This window comes from Trachurus japonicus, chromosome 8 (assembly GCF_045865225.1).
Source record: "Trachurus japonicus isolate A0001 chromosome 8, Traja_1.0".
Lineage (NCBI taxonomy): Eukaryota > Metazoa > Chordata > Actinopteri > Carangiformes > Carangidae > Trachurus > Trachurus japonicus.
Genome location: NC_140914.1, coordinates 8,009,067 through 8,036,603, shown reverse-complemented (window position 1 = coordinate 8,036,603; position 27,537 = coordinate 8,009,067). Strand labels below are relative to the sequence as shown.

The following is a 27,537-nucleotide window of genomic DNA, read 5'->3' as shown; positions in this document are numbered from 1 at the left end:
TCAGTTTAAGTCTCCAGACGATTATACCGTCTAAAATATAAATATTTAGAGGCCACTTTGTGTCGTTTTATTATTGAAGTAAAGACGCGATTCAAAATTCATACGATATGCACAATTCGTTCCCGTTTTCCTCTGGATTTCATTTGATCTCAGCCGCTGCTCCGCCAAGACCTTTCCTACAAAGAAAAAGGTCACTAATAATGTTGCCCCCCGCTGAGACAGGTTGATAAACCTTTAAAGGTGCTGACGTTTCCGCGTCGTTTCGTCTTCATGCGTGCTGTAAAAGTCATGCCTTAAGCCTGTTGCGGTCGCGGACTGAGGGATTAGACACACGAGCCTGCGGCGGGAATGTGAAGGCTGTATATAAGACTGGGTTGTAGCGATGATGATAAGAATTATGACTTGTTTGGATTCCACCAGTGATGTCTTCCTCCCCCTTTCTCTCCCCTCTCCTCTTGTGCTGCACGTGAGGATAAAGATTTATGCACAAACAAGGGGGGAGAGAAAGGGAAGGATTTGGTAATGGGGTTGGAAGAGGAATAAAAGGGGTGTGAAACTGGAGATTAGATTTTATGGCGCCGCTGTAAACTTTCTTGACGATTTGAATGAACTGTTATTATGTGAATAAAGCGGTCTCAACACAGGAAAACAATCGCTAAATGCAACGCTAATTTGGGGATGAGGAATCTGTGGTGTTCGGTAAACAAAAGGGGGCTTTAAATACCGTATTAAGCTGTCATCCACTTCAGCTTTCCATTCATTTCCTTTTGTCTTCCAGCTCACAACAACACAGCCCCGCGCTCCAAATAGGCCAAGGCCTCTCTCAGATCACAGAGGAAGCTTTTTAGAATAAGGGATAAAGTCTGGCTGTGTATCCTCAGCACAACACACCGCTGGGGCCGCATTTAGAGAGTCTTTGTTAATGATATATCAGGGCTCAGTTAACTTTTCACACTCTCTTTGTGGGACCTCATGGCGCAGCCGCTTGACTCTGCATCTGTCTGTAATCCATCAAGCGGCGGGTGCATACCTGCGGGAACTTGATGATGGCCTCGGTATGAGGTAATGCTACACGGGGCCGGGTTGTGAGACGCGCGGTTTGGAGAGGAGGGGGTGACAGGATGTTAGCCTCCTTCTAGCCAGAAGCCTATAGAGGTGACGGGAGGTTTAACCTTCGACTAAACAACTGCTGCCCTGAAAAAACAAGACGATAACACTCATAGATGCCGACGATAGGCCTCAAATATGGCTTCAGATAGATGCTAATTTTACAAAGTTGCCCAGCTCTCGTTCAATCATAATTAGGACTATTTGCTATGATGTAATGTAAGGCTTTTTGTGAGGAAGCTAAAGATGACATCACATCCGAGACGAGACCACCGAGTTGGAATTAAAGCAACTCTTTTGTCAGGTTTTGTTGTTGTCATCATAATTGTTAGCTAACACGAGCTGGTGACGACACACTATGTGATAATTTGCACGTGAAAGCAACAAAACAAGATGTCTACAAATGAAAGTTACCCAGTTCTGTTGGGTTCATCCAATTTAACAACACATAATTAGACCAAATTGGCTAATAAACAGTCACTGTTAATGCACGGAGCAGCCATCTTGGATTGCTGAAGTTTCATTAACGTAACTAACACAACTGTTTTAAACCACTTCAACAGACAACATTATAGCCTTCTGGAGGGATTTAACAGTAACAGCAACACTTTACAGGGCTAAATTATTGATAAATTGAACAACATAAACTTCCAACAGTGTGAAATAAAAACACAGACCAGTGGAGCTGGAGCAGGGCTGAGCTCACTTTTCCATCCAGGGCTCTCTCTCTGTGTTTGCTGACTCGGGTCCAGCTCAGGATAACGTCGTCTTTAGCCAAATAAAAACTAAAGGTGACTAAGCTGGTGTGTATTTCCAACGCAGCCACTTACAACTCGTTAAATTCTTGTTAGGCTACTCTCTCCATTACATCGCTTGGAATCTTCAGGTGTCACTGTTACCATGGTAACAGGGCTAACTAGTTTAGTTAGGGAGGGGGAAAAAAGTTTATCAATTATAAATACAAGAAAATGATAGATCACCTGAGGAGTTGAAAATTAATTCACCCAAATTCAACTTAAAACGGTAAATTAGAGCTGTTGACTACCACTCTGAAGATATCGTAACATATTACCTTATTAGCTTAATGAATTGCATCTCTTGGAGTAGGCTAAATAGCTATTCTTCAAAACAGCAGTGGTTTAATGAGTCCAGAAGTAATGATTACAGAAACACATTTCATTAAACTGTGTGAGGTTCACAACCAGGATAAGTTAACAAGCATAAAATAAGCTTTATAACTGATTATTAGCAAGCTTGTTAGCTAATTTTTCTTCTCAAGCTGGGCTATTAAAAAGGAATTATCGAACGGGCTGAAATCAGAACTAAAACTGGTCTAACAAAGATAAAGATATTTAGGCTTTTAAGATTTGCATATGTTGGCCAACAAACTCAGCTTCTGCTAATTTGTGTTGAGTTAGACACAGCTAGCAGGCTCGTGCTGCAGGAATATGTTTTCTGAAAAAAAAAATGTCTTAATTTAGGCCTACTCCAAATTAATCATAAATAGTGGGGGGAGGAAAAGTACTTTTATTGTGCAACAGGTGAATTAAGACATTACCTAACCATGACTTTGATTAATGTCGTTATTAAAATCTATCTTTGTGCAACCGGCCTCTGTCCTAAGACAGCAGGAGGAAGGTTGTTTGGGTGCTGATAATGGCCCTCTGGCACTATTACTGGTGATTAAAAACTGGGTTGTTATTTCTGCACACACTCAGCAACGGAGCCGCTGCCAGAGAACGAGCACCCTGGCACCCTGTAACTATCAGCATGAGCGCCGCCACACAGGGTCTAATTATTGTGTAACTGTTCGTTCCATGGAGTCCACCGCCTCGTCAGACTACAGAACGAGTCGGCATTACATAGCTGCTGTGAGAAACAATGATCCTGCCGGGCTGTTGTGTTTTATTCCAAATGCGGGTCAGCCCAGTGGATATACACCCCCCACCCCCCACCCCCTCCATCCCTGAGGCGCCGTCCCCTCCGTGCATCCACAAGTCCACAGTAGGCGCTCCTGTACTTGAGAACTATTCTTGTGGCTGTTTATTGGGATGCGTGCTTCTTCCAGATCCCCTCTCTGCTTCTTGATTCCCCCTGGGGCAGCCTTAACCGTCGAGAGCAAAAACGCCACTAGGGGTTGTCTGGCTGAGGGTGGGGGGGGCAGGGGGTTAGTCACATGAGCTGTAACCAGCTGATCGACAGGGGCAAGAGGGGCTCCTGAGAAAGTGCGATGAAGTTCAAGAGAGGGGCAACGATTTGGGATGGGTGGAAACACAAGAACAAGAGGAGCCTGAGAGAAGGTAGTAATGTGGTGTCGGGAACATGATACGCATGATGTCAGGACGCTGGATCGGCGACACATTGGTTAGATGTAATGAAACGAACGGATGGAATTACAGCATGATGGAGAATAAAAAGGGAAAGGGTATAAACTGCGACATCGGATGCTTTTACGAATCTATTCTATCACACGTCAACACTCGCATGCATCTCCATCTGTGGACTTTTAAGGAACCGGTGAAGGAGCCATTTTGGTTTCAGGAGAAATCTTTTTCCTGGAGAGATCACAGAGTTTTTTATCAACACATGATGGAAAATGTGATAGCTTGACTGCAAAAAAAAAAAAAAAAAAAAAAAGGGGGGGGGGAGTTGTGACTTTTTCACACAATAACAGCAAAGCGATATGGTGAACTTCCTGCAGATTGGCGAGGGGAGATGGATGCCAGCGGAGGAGACAGCGAAACAGAATGAGGGAGGCAATCAGGGTCAGATAGATTAGGTGTCTGCGGTGCAGAGATACGACGGCAAGGTAGTTACACCTGACTTGGCAGAGGTCCTTCTAACAAATCATCCCGCTCATCTCTTCACTTTTATCTGCTGCCTCCTCCTTCCTTCCCTCTTTCCTATACCTTCCCTTCCTTTTCCTCGTGCACACATTTGATTTACAGCGCTCTGAAGTCGCTGTTGACAAAGGCAGCCGAGCATATTTTAAACCCTGTGACTGATACAAACATTACAGCAGACACCGTGGAGTTTAATGTCACATATTACAGCGCTTTATTAATGTTCAGTTGATGCTTCGCTGCGCAGGTTATTAAATGTTACACCACATATATGGCGAGGTTACGCTACACCGCCGGAATCCCATACGCGCAGTTTATGGTGCAAGTGAAAGGTCTTATTATCAGCGATGAAACGAGGCATTTACTGTCCTTTACTCACCCTGTTTTTCATTTTGACGCCCAAAGAACTTCAATTTATGATTTTTTTAATGATCGCTTTAAATCACCAATATGGACTTTTATCGCAATCAACTGGATTTTTCAACATCGCATTTTTTACATGATGTGACACATATGAATATGACACAAAGCTCTGAATAAAACATAATCGTAAAACAATTACATATCTAACAATTAATTTGCTCAGCTGTAACCTTGACCCTTGTGTGTGTGTCATTAGTGTAAGTGCGCTGACTTTTGCACTCTTATCGCTTGTTCCCGCTTCCCACGGTTTAATGAACTTGAAGGACCTGAGAGGATTCACCAATGCACCAACGCATTTGTCCCCATAAGTGACTCAAAGATCCATTATCACAACCATTAGTGGCTCCGTTCTGCAGCATTTTTTCACCATTACTTTTGTCTCACTTTACATTTGTTTTAATAAAACCGATACTTAAGTGGCCAATAAAACCAACTGGTTATTAAACCAGCTTAAGTTAAAACAGAGGTCAAGACAACAGAAATAAAGACAAAGATGTACTGTATAGATCAACTGTAGCTCAATGCAGGGACAGTGAAGGCACTGTTTATGAGCTTGTAACAAATGAAATCTAAAACTCATACCACACATTACTGAGTCATGTTCAACAGCTTGGATTCACATGCACTTGAACGCCTCACATGTTAGGTGATATACTGACTCTATTATAAACATTTATCCTCCTTATTAGGATATAAAAATGAAAAATAAAAGTCTTTATAGAAGTGATGCTTCATGCGCAATTTTTCAAAATAAAAGCGCTTGGCTTTTTCTTTTCTTTCTTTTTTTTTTTAAAGTTATGGGTTAGAAATACTTTGTTATTCTGTTTTTCACTCATCTGAACATCTCACTGCACTGTCAGCTTCCTTCCTTTGTTTTTTGATCATTGACTTTTCTATTAAAATCCCACAGGTCGGCCCAGCTTACCCGGCTTCTTGGGCTCAGGCATGTCTGTGTCTGTTTATAGTGATTCCTCTGAAAGCGTCTTCCTCGCTCCGTGTCTGTGGATCTGCCTACATTTCCTCCTCCATCCCTTTTTATCACTTCATCACCACCACCACCACCCCTCCCTCCCCACTCAAACACACCACTGCCAGTCACTTCATCCTCCCTCCTCCTCTTCCTCCTCCTCCTTCAAGAAGTGGAACAAGGAAGGAGGAGAGTGACAGAATGGGTGTCACTTGAAACCTTGGCAGGAGCTGTGGAGCAGAGGAGGAGGAGGAAGAGGAGGAGGAAGACACCGTGAGGGGTAAAAGCGGTTCAGAGCCATAAAGAAAAGTCCGGCCCTCGGGAAAACCTGCCAGCTGATTAACTCATTAGGCCCTGGTGGCAGAACGTTAACGAACTGACTGATGCTAATCACCTCTGACTGACAGTGTGACTGAGTGATGCTGAGTGGCACGTTGAATGTCTTTCTAAGGGACAGTGTGGAAATTGTTAGAGGGGGCAGGTGGGGTGAGAGAAGGAGGGAGGTGTTATGTGTCATTATGAAATAATGATAATGGGGGGGAAAAAAACAGTAAGACGCCTCATTACATAACGGCAAAACCACAGTTGTTCTCTTGTGATTACTTGTTCCTGTTGTTGTTGTGTGTTTCTTTGTGAATGTTTTGCATATCTTTTTAAATAGTTTTGTGTCTCTTTTTACTCATCTTGTGTGACTTCGTGTTTGTGTGTTATCTTTTTTTTTTTTTACGTGTTTTGTGTCTCTGTGGTCATTTTGTGTCACTTTACAGTAATTTCGCATTTTTTTCTCATTCCCTGTTTATTTGTTGTCATTAGGGTCCGGGCAGCTGTTGTTTTCCTCAATGTTCTTCTTCTTTCTTCTTCCTAGGAAGTCCTACTTCCCATGCATAATCAGTGAAAAAAACTTCACAGGAATGTTCGACCCTATGCCAGATTTACTCAACTCCAAGGACATGTGCCCCCACCCCATTCCTAGGGGGGGGCACAATAAGCGTTTAAATTTTAAAACTTTGAAAATTTCTACCAAAGCAACGGTACATGCTACAGTTTTGAAATTTCATCAACATGTCGCCCCAATACTGCTGATACTTTTGTCCACTTAAACTTATTACAAATTATGAAGTCCATCTCATGTCTCACTTCCAGACAATTAGCTCAGTGAGTTAGGAGCTGGGTCTTGGTGTTAGAGGATGTGGGTTCAAGACCCAACAAGGGAGTTGATGATAACACATCAAAATACCAGCTGCTCTTTGTGAAACAAATGCACAAAATCTTATAGTCAGATGATGTTTGACAAATACATATCAGAATTTTCACAAAAACAGATTTTTCTTTTTACACTGGCCTCAAATCTGCCTGCACGACAGTGAATGGCTTACTCAGTTTGTGAAGCCACTGTTGAACTGCCACTGGCCAATTAGCTCAGTGCGATAGACAACAGTCTTTGATTCCAGAAGTTGCAGGATCAATCCTTAACTGGTGCAAAATGAACATTATAAGGTCAACTGTACTGTCTTCCTATTCTCCTGTTTGTTGCTCAAAATTTGCCTAAATTTGCCAAAAAATAGCCCGGACCCGACCCATCGCTGCACAGCAGCTGTTATTTATTGTTTGTTTTTGCATGTTTTGTGTCTCAGTGGTCATTTCGTGTCACTTCTGGATCTCTTCAATCATCTTTTGTGTGTCTTTGTGGCTTGACTGTTTCTTCTTTTTTCTTGTCTTTTTTTAACCTGTTCTGTATCTCTGTGGTCATCTTGTGTCAATTGTGGAAACTTTTTTTGTTGTTGTTCTTGTTCTTTTTTAAACTAATTTTGTGTGTCCTTGTGGTGATTTAGTGACTGTTTTGACTTGTTTTATGTCTCTTTATGCTTTTTTGTGTGTTTCTTTGTGGTGATTTTTCATTTCTTTTAACAAGTGTTTTGTATCTTTGTGGTTGTTTAGTGTCTCTTTGTACTCATTTGTGTATGTTTGAAGTTGTTTGAGTGACCCTGTGCCTAACCTGCTCTATAATCCACCTACAGGAAACAGTTGCCGTGGTTCTTAATAGTTCATGGAGACTGAACATCACCTCAGATCAACCTGTTAAGAACCAACAGATGAAATGAAAACATCAGAGAAGATGCCTCTGACTGTTCATTTAGATTTTCTTCTGTTGCTCTCTTAAACAGTCAGAACTAAGCTCCAGCACCTCCTCCTCCTCCGGCCCAGTGATTTCCACACAGTCCCTGGGTGAAGAGGATGAGTTGAGAACAAAGTCGGAGATGAAAATGAGAGCAAAGCAGCAGCAGCAGCCTGTCGTTCCCACAGGCTCTGACAATCCCATTTGTTCTCCAGTAGCTGAAGCTGTCAGCGGGTGGTGTTTTATGGGACTGGCAGCCGTCGCACAGGGATGTGAGGACCAAGGTCAAAGACAGTGGAGAGAGGTCGCTGACCTCAGGAGTTCCTGGAGAGATTTAAATCTCTGAACACACCTATAGCTACATGTTTCCACGCTGACACAGATTTCACATGCAAGTGCTGTGGAATAAATAAATATATTCACTGTTATACATTTAAAAAGAAAAGCCCATGCATATATAAGTGGCAGAAGCACGAGCGCGTGAGTCCTCCTTATCCTCCTTCCACTGATTCTAAATGACAATGCAAAGCAAATATGGATATTATTATAAGCATCAGTGTTAAATTGTGCGTTTAAGCCGCTTTTCACTTTCCATTCAGTCGTCCCTCCTCTGGATTCTGCGCCCATCGTCTCGCTCGCCCCAAATTGCCCCGGCAGTTTTAACCTTGACGGTAACAATAAACATTCAGCGAGACTTTAATTTTGGAGAGAGAAGTTCAGTCAGAAAGAGAGAGGCAGAGACTGAAGAACAGCTATTTAAGGCGAGTGCAACTTGAGATTCAGATGTTCAAGGAGAACAAAATACCCTGGAGGAAGATTACGGAGGCCTGTTTGAATAGGACATAAAAGGTCCTTGAGTCTACTGTATATTCTGACTTTACATTACTTGACTCTTAAGCAGACTTGTGCGTAATAAATCTTTCTGATGCGTTCACAGCTCATCAGTGGTGATTTATTCTGTGATTAAACTCCGAATGGGTCGAGATTATTCATATATTGTGGCTTTGAAGTGGGAACAGGAGACTAACTATAGGTGTCCTACATGATCCAGTGAGCCGCTGTGGAGGATGACACCACAGTTATTTAACGCTTGCATTAGTTAAGCCTCACTGAAGTACACGTTAAGCCAACTGAAGCAGGTCCTCTCCACCTTTACACACACACTTTCCCATGACTGGTGGAGATTACAGCTGTCAGTGGACCAGCAGCAACAAACATCACATCACAATGCAATATTTATCTGTTTTGGGGGGCATTGTACGGTGGCCCAGAGAGCACAACAAACAGCAAACTGAAGAAAACATGCAAGTCCTTGGACGCTGTTAATCACTTAAGATATTAATCATAATTAATCTCATGAGTGTCCATAGTAAATCACAATTTAATTCTTTATTTTATCACCGGCCACCAGCGGCCTTGGGCTCAGCCATGTGCGTTATTACATAACATAGTAATTATACAGGAATCGCCTAAAACATGATGGATAAAGTGATAATAACACTGGATCGTCCCATATTAAAAATACAACCCAAGTTGTCCAAAGTGCTGTACAATAAAACACAAAAGTAAAACTAGTAACAATAAAGCTAAATGGGATACAGGTAATGTACAGTAAAAACAAGCAAGAAAACAATAATACAAAAGTGAAGACATATCTAAAATGCCAAGGAAAAGAGATGAGTTTTTAATAGAGACTTAAAGTGCTCAAGTGTTTGTGCAGTCCTAATCTGCAGAGGTATGCTATTCCATGCACTGTCCCTTACTGAATCAATACAGGATGCTCACCCTACTCTAATGCTACACTATATTTTCACACGCCTGCTACGACATTAGAAACAAGAAAACCAAAAGTTTCATGAGACATAGTGGAAAAGTATTAAATCCAAATGACAGGTAAGTTCTCCCTATACTGTCACTCACCGTCACCGTTACCCTGTTTGAAATACATTTTAAAAAGTGATAATACATAGGGGGCCCACTTCAGCATTTTTTCACGGGGCCCCAGAATTACTAGCAACGGCCCTGCTTGTATGTGATTGATTTGTCTGATCTGTTATTGACACTGTGCAGCGTGTAAGAGAGAATAATTCTTATAAGAAGCGTGTCATGTGTCGTCTCAGTGAAAACTTTGAACGTGCTGCGACATGTTTCTTGTTTTTGAAAGATTTTTCTCGCTCTCATTATTCACAATGCTCCATTTTTAACGGCAGCAGCGCAGACAGGACGTGACAGCCTCCTCCTTCAAAGTGAAAGTCCTGTTGTCTTTTCACATTAATATACAAGCTTTCATATTTGACTAAAAATAGGTAGGTGACACCGTTGTTTAGGACGACGACAGAGAGTAATGGGCTGTCCCAGTAAGGGAGGGGTGGGTGGGTTTGGGGGTTTTAGATAGGCTACTGTATGGGGCTGCATGGTTTCTAAAGCAGAGCCCGGGGGGAATCACATGCTTCAGTCACCATATGCTCCATACAGAGCGCCCCCTCCTTCACACTGAAGGAGACGGAGACGAGCTGTTTCCATGCACACACAGTAACGTGATAATGATGTGACACTGAGGAGATAAAATTTCACGTGTAAAAAATCAGGAGATCTGCTCGTCACCTGTTGTTCTCCGTTATTGTCGATGGTTACAAAGGCAGATGCAGATTCTTGTTTGTTAGGTAACTTTACAGGACTAATCCCGGGTTTAAAATTCCCGTTCAGCGCTTTGATGTTGAGATGATGGAGTTGAACATGATGGATGCCTCTCACTTGTATCCACAGAGGTTTTATAACACGTCAGCAGAACTCTTCAGTCGGGAATAAGCATTGAGAAATAAATCACATCAATCACATTTGGCAGAAACCTGCTGCTGGTGCTGCTGGTGCTGCTGGTGCCACTTCTCTCTGGGTCTGATACTCTCTTAAGATTTGGACTCGGAGTCACACTCTCTGCCCTCCAAGTGATCCCTGGACAGAGTTGTTTAACAGAGTTTTGGCAACTGCAAACCCAGTTAAAATTTGTAACTGAAGCCAGGATCTAATGCGATCCGAGGCCACAGAGAAAGAAGAACAACGATCCATAAATTCTGGCTCGGAGGTGCAACATATTGCAGCCTGAGCCGCTGCCACCACGACGAGTGAGCTCCGTGTCTGACCCAGAGTTACAGCCACAAAGTATCTACGACTTTTAAAAACACATTGTCCCCTGTGGGTCCCTGAGTTGAAAACCTGAAAACAGCTGCAAGCTACGTACGGTGGCCCTGAAGGGTCAGCGCACGCACTTGCAAAGACACTGCAGAAACTGAAGCGTCTCTGGGGACAACAAAAAATAGTGATTTGAGTGAAATGAAGATTAATTCTAAGCTAACAGAGCATCAGAGCTGTTGTATAGGGGAGAAAGGTGATGATAATTCTAGTCTATAATTCATAGTAATGCTGCATCAGCATCAAAACAAAGTAGGCTAAATAAAAAATGATACTACATACGTAGTCTAAGAAAAAAAGTGGAAAAGTCAGGGGCCCACTTCAGTATTCTTTCAGGGGCCCCAGAATTCCTAGCAACGGCCCTGCAGAGCATCATGCAATAATGCAGTGGTTCCCAAACTTTTTGTGGCCAAGGCACACCAAAGGACAAGTAAAAATCTCAAGGCACACCTATTGTTCAAAATAGCCTTCATAACACGTGTTATCACTTATATCATGTAAAATATCTGTAAATGTGCATAATTATTTAATAATGCCAAATAAAATGTGACAAAGACAACTAGGTTACATTACTCACGAAATCATATTTATTAACAAAATATTTAAAAAAAATTAATTTGAAACTTTATCAAATTAGGCTTCATCAAAGCAGCAATACAACCATTTAAACCAGACAGGTCACAATAAGGCAAAGGAAACTTTGCAAAATGTCATCACAGAGAAGTGTCAATGCAAGGAAGCTGCACCGTCCATGGTCCTACAGATTGATCAGTATTGAAACATATTGTGCGAAATATGGGGTTCTCTTTGAGGTTTTTTAAGAATTGTTTTTAGGTATAGAGTTTGCCTCTGTATTATGAAATGAGCGCATACAAAGTACTGATAGTAAATTAAAAATAATTATTTTTTGTGTAGTTGTATACCGTATTGCAATAATAATGTATGGTTGTCACAAAATCCCACAGCACACCTGGACTTGCCTCACGGCACACCAGTGTGCCTCGGCACACCGTTTGGGAACCACTGCAATAATGTGAATCGTGTGATAAACAAACAAACTCTGCTTCAAAACAAAACAAGCCCCTGTCTGGTCCGTCACTTCTTTGTGTCTCCGAAAACAGTTTTGTAGCACATGTGTTGATGATTTTATAGTGTTTGTGTCTTTTCATGTCTTTTTTTTTTTTCATTTGAAGTACACTGGTCTCTCAGGGCCACCGTACATTCAATAGATAATCATATTCCTTTACTTCTTTTTCTTACATTTTTGCTTTTATTCAGCTTATGGCACCAGGACGTCCCTGTTTTCATGTACTTTTATAAACTTTAAACATTCAATTTACATGGTCAATGTATGTAGGAGGAATCTTGTGGCTCCTTTTTTTTTTAAACCTGATGAAATCTGTATTAATATATTAACAATAAAAGTCACGAAAACATTAAAAACAAATAGAAATCTGGTGTTGTACTCGTCAGTACGATATGAGAAAGAATTTATGATTATTGTTTTAAAATATTAGCACACATATTCAGTGTCAAGGTGTGTGATATGTGCAGGGTTCAGGCGAAGATGTTTTCTTGAGTTTCTCTGCAACATTACAGTTCTGCTGTTTATAGATTGTTGTTTGTACTGTTGTGTGTTTCTGTCCTTGGCACATGATTATCATATACTGTGCTGCTCTTATAACTCAAATCACACTTGTGTGTCTCCCCTGGTGTGAGTGTGTGTGTGCGTATGTTTAGTTTTGGTGTATTGATTTTTGTGTAGTTTATATTTTGGTATGAAAAACTGTGTCAATAAAAATAATATTTAAGGTAAATATAAAAAAAATAAAGCTTGCCGGGCTCTCGGGTGCCGTGGATGTGTGTCTGTGCAGAACATCTCAGATAAGGTTTTGGAGTCAGTCTGCGTCCAATCGCCACTGGGATCCTCCTCCTCCTCCTCCTCCTCTTCTTCCCTTTCACACAGCGTGCACTAACCACTGCAAATAAACACTCACAGTTTCCCACATGTGAAATAATAAATATATAATTCTGAGCCGAGAAGTGAAATCTGATCACACGAGGACACATGTGAGACACGTTCTGACGCCAGATGTGATCGGCAGTCCACCACAGCTGGATGTGGGTGTACAGTACAGTATTAAGTCACTGATGTAGGTCTGAGATCAGCGCAGCGGCAGTTTTCTGCTCTGATTCAGTTCAGATTTACTCCCTAAAAGGACATTTAGCTAAATAACCCTCCAGCTAAGGTAGAGTTTAGATTGCTGACTACAGGACTTTAATATTTAAAGACATAAATGTTTATTCTTTCAGGTGATAAAATGGCACTTGTAGGGGGCAAGGGGGGAGGGGGTTTGAGAAGGAGGTTCAGGGTCTTTTCTGGTCTATTAGCAGCCTCTGTTGGTCCCGGACGTGTCAGTGCATCCAGAGTCAAGGTGATTATGAATATTCATGTGAGCCTACGTTACACTGACTTGAAGGTGCAGAGCAGACACCTGATTTTATGCCAAGAAGGGGGAAGCTGTTTGTTTGACACATGGTTTACAGCTGACAGATACTAACACATAGTAAATAATTAATCCTGTGCATATTTTACATCAAAACAATACCATAAATATGAAGGGGATATGCAGCAATCAAAGAACAAAACTTGAGTATCACATCAGGCGCTGAACAACATGTCTTTTAAGTAAATTATCCATCCTGTGCCACAGCCAGAACATACGGCAACACTGAACTGTAAACTGCCTCAAAAAATACAGAAATCAGAACTGCTTTCATTTTCCAGGAAAACAAAATTGCACACAAACTTGCTGCTGACACGTTACAAGACAGCAGCACACACCCAGACCTGGTTCATTAGCTGCATTCTGTCAGCAGACAAAGAAACTGCTGTAAATACCAAAATGCTAAAAATACTAATTCAAAGACTAGAGTACAGTTCCTGTGCAGAAGCACTGGCACATTAGATGACAACATTGCATGTTCAGAACCAGACAGAAGTGAAAAGTAAAGCAAGTTGATATAATATTGAGAGGTATGCATAAACAACATGCACGCAAGTAGGTCAACACATACCTTAAATAACCCCAGCTCTAACAATTAACTCTCAGTGTTTGTGTGAGTGTGTGTCTGTCTGTGTGTAGATAACGTCCCCCCTGTCACCTGCATTTAAAGCTGTCAATCATTTAAACCATGAGAGAATGATGTAAACAAAGCTGAGTGATGTTTGAATGATGAAGCCATCCTCCAGCTCAAGCAAACATGATGAAATTATGTTGGACCTCTGTTAATAGAAAACTAATGACATTTACAAATTAATTTTAGAAATATGAGAACATGAAAAAAAAGAAAGAATGTTTAAAACATTTCATGAAAATATGTTTTTTTTTTTGGAGGCTTTTGTTTTGAAAAATACCGGAAGTGCTGTTGTAGTCGCTAGCTTGACCGTCCTCCTAGCTGTTCCTGTCAAAATGGCTCGTCTACCACCGGTTAAAAGTCTAGTTATTTCAACTGTGTTACTCTTCCTTTGCACGAATTATGTTTATTGTAATAACGGCAGAAGGGTAAGTGTACAAATATTAAAATATTCGTTTATTTAACCCCATCGTTTGGCTGCAGATGAGCGGAAGCTGCACCTGTTAGCTACGTGATTAGCATTAGCTTTGCGTTAGCGGCTAACGGCTAATGACAGGTTTTTATTTTATTGTTTCCCTCAGGTTGGTGATGTCTTGGAAACTGAGTTCGGTGGTTTCTCTGTGCCTCTTGAACACTCCTTCGAAGTTGGTAAGAAAGTGTTTATGTCACATTAATGTTGATTATTTGATCGTTATTGATAATGCTGGTAATCTAGCTGAGCAGCCGTGTGCTACATGCTAACACCTCATCCGCGATGGAGGAAAGCAAAGTGACACTCCATTCAGAAATCTCCATTTACTACTGTTTATGTCCTTGACTTATTCATTTATCTTTTCTTTAAACCATATTTTTGTAATGATCTGTTATTATACAATGCTTTTGACTACCGTATTTGTGTTTCTTGATGTGCTGTTCTGCATCAATTTATACCTTGTTGGTTCTGTATATTATACTTGCTATACCTACTATACTTATATTGATTTTTTTTTTTTATCAAAAATCAATAAAATCAAATCAATCTATACTTATAACATAGACATGACATAAACAATACTATTTATGTCCCCATATTATATTAATCACCTATTATAACAAAGGTGTACAACTTCACAGAGCTGCCAAAATTCTCAGTGAATATCGGGATGTAGGTTAAACTGAAATAGTAATTGGTTTTATTTTATATTCAGATAGAACAGTTTAATCAATGACAGCAACCACAAGACGTCCTGTGGATATAGAAATAACATATAGTTTTAAGATTTTAAAAGTGTACTGAGTTTATTTCTCACTAATGCATATACAGTGACATTGCAAAGGTGTGGGCACCCCTGGTCAAAATTTCTGTTAATGTGAACAGTTCAGCAAGTGGAAGATGAAATGATCTCCAAAAAGCGTAAAGTTACAGATGACACATTCTCTTCACTTTTAAACAATATCCTTTTTCTTCCTTTTTTTCATTTTCATCTTTTTCAATTTCAAAATGACAGAAAGGGAAAAGGCCCCCCTGCACAGTCAGTAGCTAGTAGCCCTCCCTTTGGAAACTATCACAATAGTAAATATCTTGTCTGATACCTTGGTCAAAGTTATCTGAGAGCTCAAGTCTCCTGGGTTTCTCACTCTTTTGCAGGCTGCTGCTTTGTTTCCCCTTTTAAAATTATAGAAAACAAAAATAATACACTGATGTTGCTTAAAATATTGCAAAATAGGTGTTTCATGTTTAACTGTATGTCATTTGGAGATAATTTCATCCTCCACTTGCTTAACTGTTCACATACACAGACATTTTGACCAGGGTTTGCACACCACTGTAGGTCATCTTCTCCCAAGCCTCAAAAATATTCATTGTCTGAATAGAAATTTCCTGTTTTTTTCCTTTTGCAACCATTAAGTCCTTTTTTCATTATTTTTCTAGTGTGACAGAGACAAATTGATGCCCACACAGTCTAACTACAGAGTCCTGCTGCTGAATAACGATAGAAAAACACAACAGTAAAAGTTAAAAGTGTGATGCCATCTCTCCAGTTATTTCATCATGGTGTCTGTCTGTCCTGTTCTTACCAAACGTTTTCCTCTTTGTTCCAGATGATGTAGCAAAGTTTCGAGGACGTGGGGCGCTGGTGTTGAAACCTGGAAGAGAGCCCAGTGTCTCACTAAGTCAGAACCAGCTGTCAGAGGAAGACAGAATCAAACTGAAGGTGAACTGTGACAAAACAATTTCAAAAAAGTACTGTAGTCACATATAAAATAGATAATTATGCAGAGATGGTTCAATTTATTTCATTTTAAATACTCTTTTTAATCCTTTGTGGGCTCAGTTTTCTGCAACCAGAGCAAATGACTGCAGCAAGGAGCTTCTTTATAAATTTCTAATGAACTTTAATAGGTAGATTTGAATAATAAATCAGAAATCTTCAAGCTGAGGTAGAGGTCAATTGGATGTCAGCTGGATGTGCTCAACGCTCTGCATCTCTAACATGTTTGTCTTGTTCATTATTGACTCTGCAGGAAGTGGCTGCCGTGGACGGCCTCTACCGAATCAGAGTGCCTCGTGTTTTCCTGCAGGCGGACAGACAGACAGAGCGGCAGATGGACGGATACCTCACGGCGTTCGTCAGAGCCGTATGTATTTCACCAGCACATAATCTTCAGGGGGGGGAAAAATACAGTTACTCAATAGTTGTGTTTTAGGGAACTGAGAGAACTGCAGCAACAACATGAGCGGTTTAAGAGGCCTGTCAGCTTCCTGTAATATTTATGTCATTAAATTGGAGCAAATGAATGAAGCCGTAGCTCTTTTGAAGATCTCTCTCTTGAGTGGTTTTAAGCTGATGAAGTAAATGACACTGAGCTGTTTTCTCGTCTTCAGTCTTTAAAAAAAAATTCCATAAACCTGGTTCATCTCTGATTTTTACACTGTACATTTTCTGACACTTAAAAGCACTTTTCATCAACTGGATTCTGTCAAATTTGTAGATATTTAACAAAAAGGTTTACAAAACAACCCTGAGATACAGTAAATAATCGACACGGGTGATTTTAAAGCAACATTATGTGTTTTCTTGACCCTTAAATAATGTTTCTGTGGCGCCGTATAGCTCAGTGGGTTGAGCATAATGCAGAGGCTACAGTCCTCACTGCTCATAGAGAGCCTAAGCGGAAGCAGGAAGTAACGGTCACCATGGGACCTCAACTCTGAAAAACTCGCCATTCAAATGAACGGGACTGAAAATTTTATTTCGTGATCCGTTTGAATTGTGCCATGAGAAAAAAATATGTCCTCTACCTGTTTAAAACATCACGTTTCCTCCCGAGAAATCAGCCGTTTGTTGTAAAGGTATTGTAGAATAAAATTCAGAAGAATCTGTAAGCAGAAAGACTACAAGTCGCGTAGGTGACGTCACACACCAATTGCCGCCCTTTCCCGTGTCAGTTGGTGACGTATTTTTTGTGGGACACAGATCTGTAGTCCGTAGAGCGGTCTTTACACAAAATACATTCTTCTGTTGCCGTTTTATGATAAACGGCTGATTTCTCGGCATGACACGTGATGTTTTAAACAGGTAGAGGACATATTTTTTTCTCATGGCACAATTCAATCGGATCACGAAATAAAATGTTTAGTCTCATTCATTTGAATGGCGAGTTTTTCAGAGTTGAGGTCCCATGGCGCCGTTACTTCCTGCTTCCGCTTAGGCTCTCTATTCCCCCTCTCTCTTCCTTCCCATTTCCTGTCTCTCTCAACTATCCTATCAATTAAAGGTAAAACGCCAAAAGGTAGAAAGACGGTTAATAGGATGAGTTGTGCTGCCGCTGCAACTAGGGCTGCACCTAACGATTATTTTCATTATCGATTAATCTGCCGATTATTTAAATGATTAATCGATCAGATGTTTGGTCAATAAAATGTTAAAAAATGTTGAAAAATGTCAATCAGTGTTTCTCAAACCACAAGATGACGTCCTCAGATGTTTTGTTTTTGACAAACTCAGTTTATTGTCATAAAGGAACAAAGAAACCAGAAATATTCATATTTAAGAAGCTGAAATCTGAGAATTTGGACTTTTTTTTCGTTAAAAAAAACAATTATCCGATTATCAAAATAGTTGACGATTAATTTAATAATTGATTATGGTTTGATCAATCGATTAATTGTTGCAACTGCACTCACTCGGCGGATAGAAACACAGCCCAATATTAACAAGCGTCTTAAGGCCTCGATGTGTAATACGTTTACATTGATCCTATATGCAGCCAATAGTTTCAGCCCAGATTCACTATAAGGCAATTTTATTTGTATAACCCAATTTTTACAAACAGTTTGTCTCAAAGAGCTTTACACGGCATCATAGTAACGATAAGAGAAAAGACCAGACTGTGATAAATCTAGACCGACTATATTATATTACTGTATTGAAAGCACGATGTTGTCCCTACAAAAAATCACTGAGTTAGAATAAAAATGTTTGTACAAAATAATAAATATGTGAGCAGAGTGGGTTCAGATGAAGAGCTCTTTAAGCCCTAACAGATAAAACAGCAGCACGTCGTCCTCCCTGTGATGTGCATCGGGCTGGCAACGCTGCTGTAACTCCTGTGTTCTCCTCTGATCCGCAGTGTGCCATGGTGGAGTCCCATCTGAGTGATGCAATCGCCCTCCACACCGATGTCTCCGGGTATCTCATCGGCGTCTCCATAGTAACGATACCTGGGGCCTGCAGGGGCACCGAGGTGGAGGATGAAGTCGATCTGGAGGTTTTCAACACCACGCTCCGTGTCCTGGCGCCCGTGAATGCCCCCGGGTCGGTCCTATATTACATCTACATCCATCTGTGTCTGTTCTTTCTTTTTCTTTTCTTTTTTATACCTTCTTTTGTTTAGTTTTTTTGTGTGTTTTTTAATCTTTTCTGTCTCAGCTACTTGATAAATCTCTCTCTCTCTCTACTCGGGCTACCACAGCGTTTCCATCTCTATCTGAAGCTTTCTGTGCATCAGTGAAATCCTCCTGTGTATCTGACTGTAGCTTTTTCAGATGCCTTTGATTCACTTACACTGTATTTGCCTGGGCTTAGCAGCTTCACATAATTTCCCAATAGGTAGACCCCCAGTCTCTCTGCACTTTTCTGCCTTTCAGAGACGCTCTCTGTTGTGTGGTGGGTAGGGGGGTGTTTGAATACTAATTGCTAACTCTCTCTTCCAGACCAGAGACGGCTCTGTTCCTTGAACGGATGGAGCAGGAATCGGAGAAGAAAGCGAAGAATCCGCAAGAGCAGAAATCTTTCTTCGCTAAATATGTAAGTACTGAAACCTGCTGATAAGACCAAGCAGGCGCCGCCTAAAGATATACTCTCTTCCTTCAGTAATTGGGCTCTGATAATAGTAATGGCCCCATACAGCTAATGAATACATGAAAATGCCGATTTGGCTCCGTCAGACCCACCACAGCTTTTTTTTAGAGCATGAGTTTAAATGTAAAATTGGCTGCACATTTTTTTTTGTTTCCTCTCCCTGTTGTTCTCCCTCTGCCATGTGCTTCAGTCACTCCTGCTTTTACCCACTGTCGTTTGACACTGATGTTGCATCGTCACCACTTTTGAGTTTGGGTCCAGTTTGTTGTTTTACACTGAGTTCTTACAAACAAAACCAAGAGGAGTGTACAAACATGAGTAAACACTAAGTGATTGGTCAGTTTTTGTTCTGTTCTTGAGATAACAAGAGGATAAAATACCAAAATGTGACACTGCATCATCAACTGTGTCCCGAGTAAAGAAAACTCACCAGGAACCACCTGAAAACTTGCATCTCCAGGTCGTTGCGTCACCACCAGAGTTCAGTTTCCAGCTGTCAGAGGAGCCCAGAGTTATCTTAGCGATGAAAAACCAAATTATGGCCTCAATCCGATTATAACTGGACAACCGAAGTGCATGTACACACACGTCTGATTAATACCGGAGTTCTCCAAATCCGACTAAGACACCCAGACAATGTGATCAGAAATCGATTTTCTTCGGCCTATATTCGCCTTAAAGCAGAAGTAAGCGATCCGGTCGTTTTGGCTAACTTTCTGTTAGCCGATGGAGTTAGCAGTCCCCGCCCTCGTCATGGATCTATTGGTCCTCGTCCCTACGTCACCACATTCACGCGCATCTCTTGGCTGCACACACAGAGAGGACCGCCCCTTTATGCCGTTCTCTCTCCTCATTGGATAAAGGTTGTAGGATACAAGGAAAGTTTTTTCCTCAGCTTACAGCAGAGCAGAGTGACTGACAGACCCGTGTTTCAGACCAAACACTCTATATAAGTGATTGCTGTCGGAAGATATAGCTATTTAAGACTTATATTAACACAAACATTCTGCTTACTTCTGCTTTAATCGGACTGAAACTGGACTTTTTTTTAAGCGACGTCAGCGCTGATTACTGTAAGTGCATTTCACACAGTGCGACCAGCAAGAAAAACAAAACAAAACAGGAAGCCTGTGGACGACCCGACTCGAGTCATTTGTATATATTTTCAGCCTGAACCCGACCCGGACCAGCGCGTCTGGTTGGGAACTGAGGTTGAGAACTCTGAGTTATTTATTTCCAGTTTTTTACTCGGTGACAGAAAAGTCAAATGGGCAGGAATACGTATTACCCTGCTGAAACGACGCATATCGCCACCTATGTTTAGGAGGCAGACACCGTCAGTTTACATGCAACAGGGAAAATCGAATAACTCGGAGCACAGCTGGACTTACTGTTCATGTAAACGTACTGATTGATGATTTGAATCTGAACTCTACGTTGCCACAGTTTCTCCCTGTGACGCTGTTGCCCTCAACTGAACTCATCATCCACGACTTTCCCGCCTCCAAACTTGAGTTTTAAACTTAAGAGACAAAAAAAAAAAAAAAGAGTTCTCAGTGTGTTTGTTTGTCTCCTGGCATTGAGTCACACTGTGTCTCCGTGTTCGGAAACGTTCCCATGGAGAACCTGGACTCGATTTTATGATTTCTGTCTTGTTTTGCCACTGTGCTGCAGCTCCGTGTGTGTGTGTGTGTGTGTTGCCATGTTCAGTGACCTGTGTTGACTCTGTGCTGTGCTGCGTTCAGTGACAGTGTGTGTTGACTCGGTGCTGTGCTGTGTTGCAGTGGTATTTGATTCTTGGAGGTGCAATCTTCCTCATGGCCACCAATTCGGCACAGCCCCCAGCAGGGGGAGGCAGAGAGCAGAGCTGATTCCCACTGAAGTACTGTTTTCTTTCTTGTGGCTTCTTCTTCTTCTGTCTGCCTTCCTCACCTGTCTGACTCTGTCACCTTTTTATAATTAACTCCTGAGCAGTGGAACTAACTCAAAACCTTGCTCTCGTTTCCTACTTGTCGCTTCTTCTTTTCCGTTTTTCGGTGTTCCCTTTTTTTTTTCTTACCCCAGGTTCAAAGCCAAATACATTTTTAAGCTCAAAATTTTTGAATCCAAAGTTCTTTATTATGAGGAATCCTCCGTCATGAATAAGGCATCAAAAAATCTCAAGATTTTAAAGCAGAACTTTGCAAGTCGGCCGGAAATAGCTCGCTCCTTCGTTGGTTTCTCTTTTTTTTCCTCTCCGGAGCTCCCCCACAGTTCTGGTAGGCACATGTCACTGTCGTAAAAAAAAAAAAAAAACTCGCCGCCACCACCTCCGCCCCCTACACGTGCTTGTGTTTACTGCTGTTTGCTAAGCCCTGCTAACACCGAGCTAATGCTAACACGAAGCTAACGGAGCTAATGCTAACACGGAGCTAACGCTAGCACAGAGCTAACGCTAATAGGGCCACACACAGACACAAAGACACAGACATACACACACATGAATAAAGGTTCCAAAACGCGAAGGTGTGTGTGTGTGTGTCATGATGTATTACATTATCTTATAAAAGACCCATGGTGTGTGTGTCTGTGTTAGCATTAGCTCCCCGTTAGCCACAAGCTGAACTTCCTCAGTACAAACATTTCATGTTTCCATGGTTTCCTCCGACTTTCCGAACTCAAACCAATCACGATTCGTGACATGCATGACGTCATATGCGTTCTTATCTCGTACTGCCGTAAGGCAGTTTCTCGCGATACTTCTATCCATTGACGAGATTTGTAACACCGAGACGGACGACTGATCTTGCAAGTGCGGTTTTCAGCCAGTGGGGGGGGTGAGCGCATTGGCCTAGACCCCATTCACTTCATAACAGGTCACTCAACCATCACAGTGACTCTGAGCCACAATAATTACAGCCCAAATCCTGCATAGTTCCGCTTTAACTGTTGCTGTGAAAATATTCAGCATGTGTTTGGTGTTTGATCCTGAGATTTCTTCTTTATCTAATCTACACTTCCACTTGTTTTCTCTTCTGTTCAGAAAATAACTTGAATCTAATCCGGGAAGGAAAAGACGTCACTGATCTCAGTTTAATTTTCCATCTTGAAATCAAATGTATCGTCATATTTACCTTCTTGTCTTCTCCAGTGGATGTACATCGTTCCTCTCGTCCTCTTCTTGATGATGTCCGGCGCTCAGGACCAATCAGGAGGAGGAGGTGGCGGCGGAGCAGCCAATGGCGGAGGCCGATGATCAACACGACGACAAATCATTTTTGTTTTTGTGACGATTTCCTGAACAATAATTCTCTAGAACAGTTTTTAACTGCTGTACATAATGCTATTTAAGAAAAGCTGTCCGTCACACACACACACACACACACACACACACAAGGTGAAACCTGTACAGCGGAGAGGAGATAATGAGCCCTGACTGCATTTTTAATACTAATGTGAAAATAAAGTATTTATTACTTGAACACTGGAGGGTTTTTTTTTCTTCTTCATCTTTATTCTCAGCGACTTTCTTCAACTTTTTCCACGCGGAGGCTCAGATTTAGTTTCAACACTAGTAGTGCAGTAATATGAAATACAAAATAAAATACACATCTGCGGTTTTCACATATAATCAGAACAAGCTGATGAGTGATGGGGGGGAAAAAAGAATAACTGAGATGTTGAACTGTTCACATCTTTTATTAATCACCGTTTCAGACTCAGTTTATCTGATGCTTAGAGCAACACTGTGACAGCGGCTTTTGAAAATATCACCATTTAGTTTTAATGTTGTCATTGAATCCATATGATGAACAGTATATTGATGGGGGAAAGTGGCGATACACACGACTTATTACTTATTGACTGCGTGTGTCATCCAGGACTCCATACTATCACCCCTCATTGGAAGATAGACATGAATAAATACATAAATGTAATGTATTAATTGAGTTTAAAAGTTCAGAATCTTAAAGTTGAAAGTCTGAAACTTATGGGAAAAAACTAAGTCACAAATTTGGGGGGCGGGGGGGGACCTACACATTTCAAGAGAAGTTGCAAATCTATAAGGACAAAACTCACAAGTTTAAAAGAAGAATCAGATTTGATAGAAAAAAAAGACAGACCTGTTTCTTCTTTGACAAAAACCTTTTTTTCCTAGCAATGTTTTTTTGGAGGTACATTTGTGTCTTTATTATTCAGTCAAAATAAAGTTGATTTAATTGAAGTGAAGTTTGTTTTGATTGAACATATCTTCTTTGTTTCAACTTTTTTTTTTGGATTGAATAATAAAGACACAAATGTACCTCCATAGAGGAGTATGTAAGTTTTTTCTCTTAAATTTGTGACTTTAAACTTGAAAATTGTGAGTTTTATCCCTCTCTTCCCGTCACACCATCAATACACCATCGTGTCTACTAATCTAGACTATAAACTAAACTAAACAGGTGTAAATGTAAACCACTAACGTTGACTACATAGCACTAGTGAAAACTTTTTAACCGGCCAAACCAAACTAAAAGGCGTCAACAGGTCTGATCCAGACTCGGGCCTTTTTTTAGGATCCGGTGTGAACATCTGTGTCTCTGCTCCATCACCGTGCTGCTCTTATCATATGTATCTGTGTATTTTTACACTCATGAGATCAGAGCGCCACCACCACCACCACCACAACAAACAGCAGCACGGCTTTAGCAACAGAATGTCCCAGAGTCCCTGTGTCAACATGGACGCTCCTCTTCCTCGAGTCACTCGCTCGCTCTGTTTCTGTTTTTAGTCCCAGAGTCCAGCTGTGAGGAAGATCCTCTTATTTTAGGAGGCTCAGCGCTGAGCTTCAACACTTCGCTGCCCTTTGCCCTCGGCCTATCACCGTCCAGGCCCTTTCTCAGAACGACGCCGTCCTGCTTTTCCACTCGCCTCCCACCTGCCACTTCGCCAAACAACGTGAGGAATAAGGTGGTAACAACAGCTGAGGGAAAGACGAGAGTTTGAATGAATGGACGACAAGAGTAATCTGTTTGTAAAGGGATCCTCCTCGGTCAGGTGGAGAGCTGGAGGTTAGACTCAGTGCTGATCATCCGAGTTGCATCATCAATGAAACATCTCCTCCTCAGCTGCAACAATCAATTACATGTGTGTGAATTTATATTTAGCATAAACACTAATGAATCATGGGAGGCCCCTATCAGCGTGGCCTGTGATATATGTCCATGTACCAGGAAGCTGGAGACACCGACACTCAGACACGTGATCACAGTTACATTGAGTCTGCACATGAACATATGTTGCTTTCAACACACAAGTAACAAATTGGGAAAAAGGGCTAAAATTAACACGAACATCGCAAACTTACATCCAACTGATCCAAGTTAAACAGATCTGATACTGTTGATTACAAGAGATGTACTCTGAGCTGCTTCGGCTCGTTAAAATTAGAATAATTTATGGGTTGCAGACACATGTCGGCTGTTTATCAAACTCAGATCTGTCTAAAAATGCATCATTAATGCATGACGCCAATACCTACCAATACAAAAAAAACCACTGAATATCCTGAAAACATAAAGCTCTGATCAGTTATATGAGAATCATGTTCCCATATGAGTAACCAAAGTCTCTTAGTCTTATCAAAGCTGCAGAAAACCTGTTGATTCTCAGTGAGTTTGGTGCTAGAAACAAACTACGGGTCAATAATATCGATAAAAATCATCTTGGATATACCAAAACAGATACTGTGCTTGCAATACGAGTCATTGTTTCAGCTGCAGTTACATTTATTGCTTTGAATATTCAATGAAAACTAAAATAAATATGAAAATAATGCAATTTTTGTTGGTTCTTGCATCAATTAATGTTCACTTTTACACCTGGAGAATCTGGTTTTTAGGCCTCTGACACATAATCAACCTTTATTTAGTTGTTTTAAGGAGGAGATTTATATCATTGCCAGATTTATTAAAAAAGCAAGAAAAACACTGTATCCTACATACAGTAAGACTACTTATTTTTTGTATATTTTGGAAAACCTGCCTGAAATTTTCATTGCATGAGTCTATGGCTACATAAAGATAAATACGACAAGACTTTTTAGCCATCTTTGAATGTTGTTTAGAGTCTTGTAAGACCAAGTGGACTGGGCACAATGACACTTAAATAAACAAATCAATCAATCAATCGATATTTATTGCAGCACCTCTACTACTCTGGGTATTTTGGGGCTACTTTGGGCACTATGTGTTATTCTAAAATCCCTTGATCTTATCAATTTTAGCTGCCAAACTGCTTTTCATTGTTGTTGTTTTTATAACAATGACAAATCTATCTATTTATCTTGATCATATGTTCATTAATTGTTCAGTCCTAAAACAAGCAGATGTTTGTGTCCACCTTTGTTTTCAATCAACACGGACGACAGCTGAGTTGTGGCTTTGTCACTTAACTCCAATCGACTCGAAGCGGAGAAGCTGTAAATCATCTCAGGTGCCGTATTAAAAAAATGATTTATTGTTGTTGTGTTATATTACACTACTGCAAACATGTGGGCGTTAATTGACTGGATATAAGAGCTCACAGGAGATGATAAAAGGTAAATAATGTCATGTTATGTAAGACAAACATGGAGGTGGGGGGGCAGGATTGTTCATACATGAAACACGCTGCCGCTCATATTGCAGCAGTTCCTCATAAATCTCTCAGCTCTCTGACAACACCAATGTCACCATGACACCATGTGTTATAGCCAGGACTCCCCCCAACCCACCCATTCCCTCCACCCTCACCCTTTTTTTATGCCATCGTGTGATTTAGGAGCAGTTACAAGGTTTATGTTGCACTGAATCTACGAGGTTGGTGGCTGGGGGGGCCCAGTTGGTTTTGGCCTGTCGTTCCCACGCTGTAAATCTGGACACTTTAACCACGAGCGGTTAATTAAAGGCACTTTTAAAACATGTTCGACTGCCCCCCCTCCCACAGACCCCCCCCCACCCCCTCCACATAGTCCACATGGTCTCATTAGCTGAGGAATGACCTGTGGTGAAGAATAAAAGGTCCATTAAGCCATGTATTTTGCAGTATTTTGGGGGTTTACAGCATTTATTTTACAGATATACACATGTATAACGATAAAAAATGTACAGTTGATTAATATTTTACGTAAAATCAACCCAGTGTTTCCAAGCATTCTTGGTCAGTAAATGCTGACAGGAAATCTGTGTTTGATTTGTGATGTTTCAGATTTCTGTGAGTTGTTCGCAAACTGTCTGATGTCTCCAAATACGTCGACATTCAACATTTTCATTTCATTTATTGGATCTCCATTAGCACTATAGCACATTAGCATTGTTCTTCTTCCTGGAGTCCAAACAGTCCAAACTTTATCAAAAAAAAAAAAAAGACTAAAGAAAAGTCTCCCTGTTTATTCTCTCCAATTAATCACCTTGGATTGAATTGATGACCATTTGGAGCAGCCCCAAAATCTAATGTGGTCACCACTGGACTATTAAACTGCGTCTTTGGGTTATTGAAAAGCACTATATAAATTAAATGAATTATTATTATTATTATTATTATATAAAATGTATGGTTCTTTATAAACCATATATAAATTCACACAACACACAGTTTTGATTAGTGTTTCCAAATATTTCTGGATGGCGAACCCTGAGAGGAAAGATGTGTCTTTACTTTGTCATTTTCCCCTCTATACTTTTCAGAGACTTTAATTTAAAGTAACAGTTTGAGGTCCAAAGACGTCAAAAGTGCATTATTTCACAATTCTTTTTTTTTTTAATCATTCCTTTTTATTGCCTCATAACACCTCAGATTTAACTTGTGACCTTTTGAAGAAGCCCGATCTGATGGTAAAATATTTCTAACAGGGGACTTCACCCCAAGTAGCTACTGTATTACAAATGCTCTACTTCCATATTCTTGCATCTGTTGTAACAAACTTCCTTACATGCAACCTGTACTTATAGTGGTATTTGATTTATTTATATTGTTGTTTTGGATGTTTTTTATTGAAATTAAAGGATCAGAACACTGAATGATGCACTTTAGATAATAAACACCGGTTGTTTTTGGGGCCTTTGCTCTCTATCGCCGGGATAAACACACTCACCAACACACACATGGATAAAAGGGAAAAGTGGGAAGTGAGAAGGAGGAAGCAGCTGCCGCGTCAATCAGAGGAGACTCCTCCATCCCAGCAGGCCTTCACAGATTACAGCCTCACACTTATTGTACACCCCCCTCCGCCCCCAATCATGCCATACATGTCAGCATAGCACCATCATGTTAACGTGTAATGAAGTAACACGATAGGACGTTTAATGGCCCCGACTGGGTGGTAATGCACACTAGGAATATTGCATAGTGATCTCTCAGTATATATACTGTCGTGCATAGCGCCCCTAAACACACCCAGAGGGAGGG

At 40.9% G+C, this 27,537-nt stretch overlaps 2 protein-coding genes across 5 annotated transcripts in view; one reads left to right on the top strand and one right to left on the bottom strand.

Annotated features, from left to right (window-relative positions):
* The window catches only part of mybpc2a (myosin binding protein Ca), a 68,167-nt gene extending 62,699 nt beyond the window's left edge, over positions 1–5,468 (bottom strand). Inside the window, exon 1 of one of the 3 annotated variants that reach the window (XM_085783583.1) lies at positions 5,299–5,468. In XM_085783583.1, the coding sequence (XP_085639709.1) occupies positions 5,299–5,320 (22 nt within the window). In that variant the 5' untranslated portion in view covers positions 5,321–5,468. The remainder of the gene's footprint in view (positions 1–5,298) is intronic. The other 2 variants (XM_085783584.1, XM_085783586.1) reach the window with 2 other exon arrangements.
* Positions 5,469–14,061: 8,593 nt separating this feature from the next.
* emc10 (ER membrane protein complex subunit 10) lies at positions 14,062–22,589 on the top strand. Of its 2 annotated transcripts, XM_085783563.1 has the most exons (8): positions 14,062–14,211; positions 14,365–14,431; positions 15,866–15,978; positions 16,289–16,402; positions 18,398–18,582; positions 18,981–19,074; positions 20,913–21,010; positions 22,259–22,589. In XM_085783563.1, the coding sequence occupies exons 1-7, from the start codon at positions 14,119–14,121 to the stop codon at positions 20,997–20,999; spliced, it is 753 nt and encodes a 250-aa protein (XP_085639689.1). In that variant the 5' UTR covers positions 14,062–14,118; the 3' UTR covers positions 21,000–21,010; positions 22,259–22,589. The 2 variants fall into 2 exon arrangements, with proteins under 2 accessions (XP_085639689.1, XP_085639688.1); XM_085783562.1 differs by lacking the exon at positions 20,913–21,010.
* Positions 22,590–27,537: the final 4,948 nt, after the last annotated feature.

What these genes read in the sequence shown, in the direction of transcription:
- emc10 (XM_085783562.1), top strand. Translation starts at nt 14,119, where the DNA reads ATGGCTCGTCTACCACCGGTTAAAAGTCTAGTTATTTCAACTGTGTTA. An exon ending in TGAACACTCCTTCGAAGTTG is followed by an intron (nt 14,432 to 15,865) that starts GTAAGAAAGTGT and finishes TCTTTGTTCCAG; the next exon opens with ATGATGTAGCAAAGTTTCGA. An exon ending in TCACGGCGTTCGTCAGAGCC is followed by an intron (nt 16,403 to 18,397) that starts GTATGTATTTCA and finishes TCTGATCCGCAG; the next exon opens with TGTGCCATGGTGGAGTCCCA.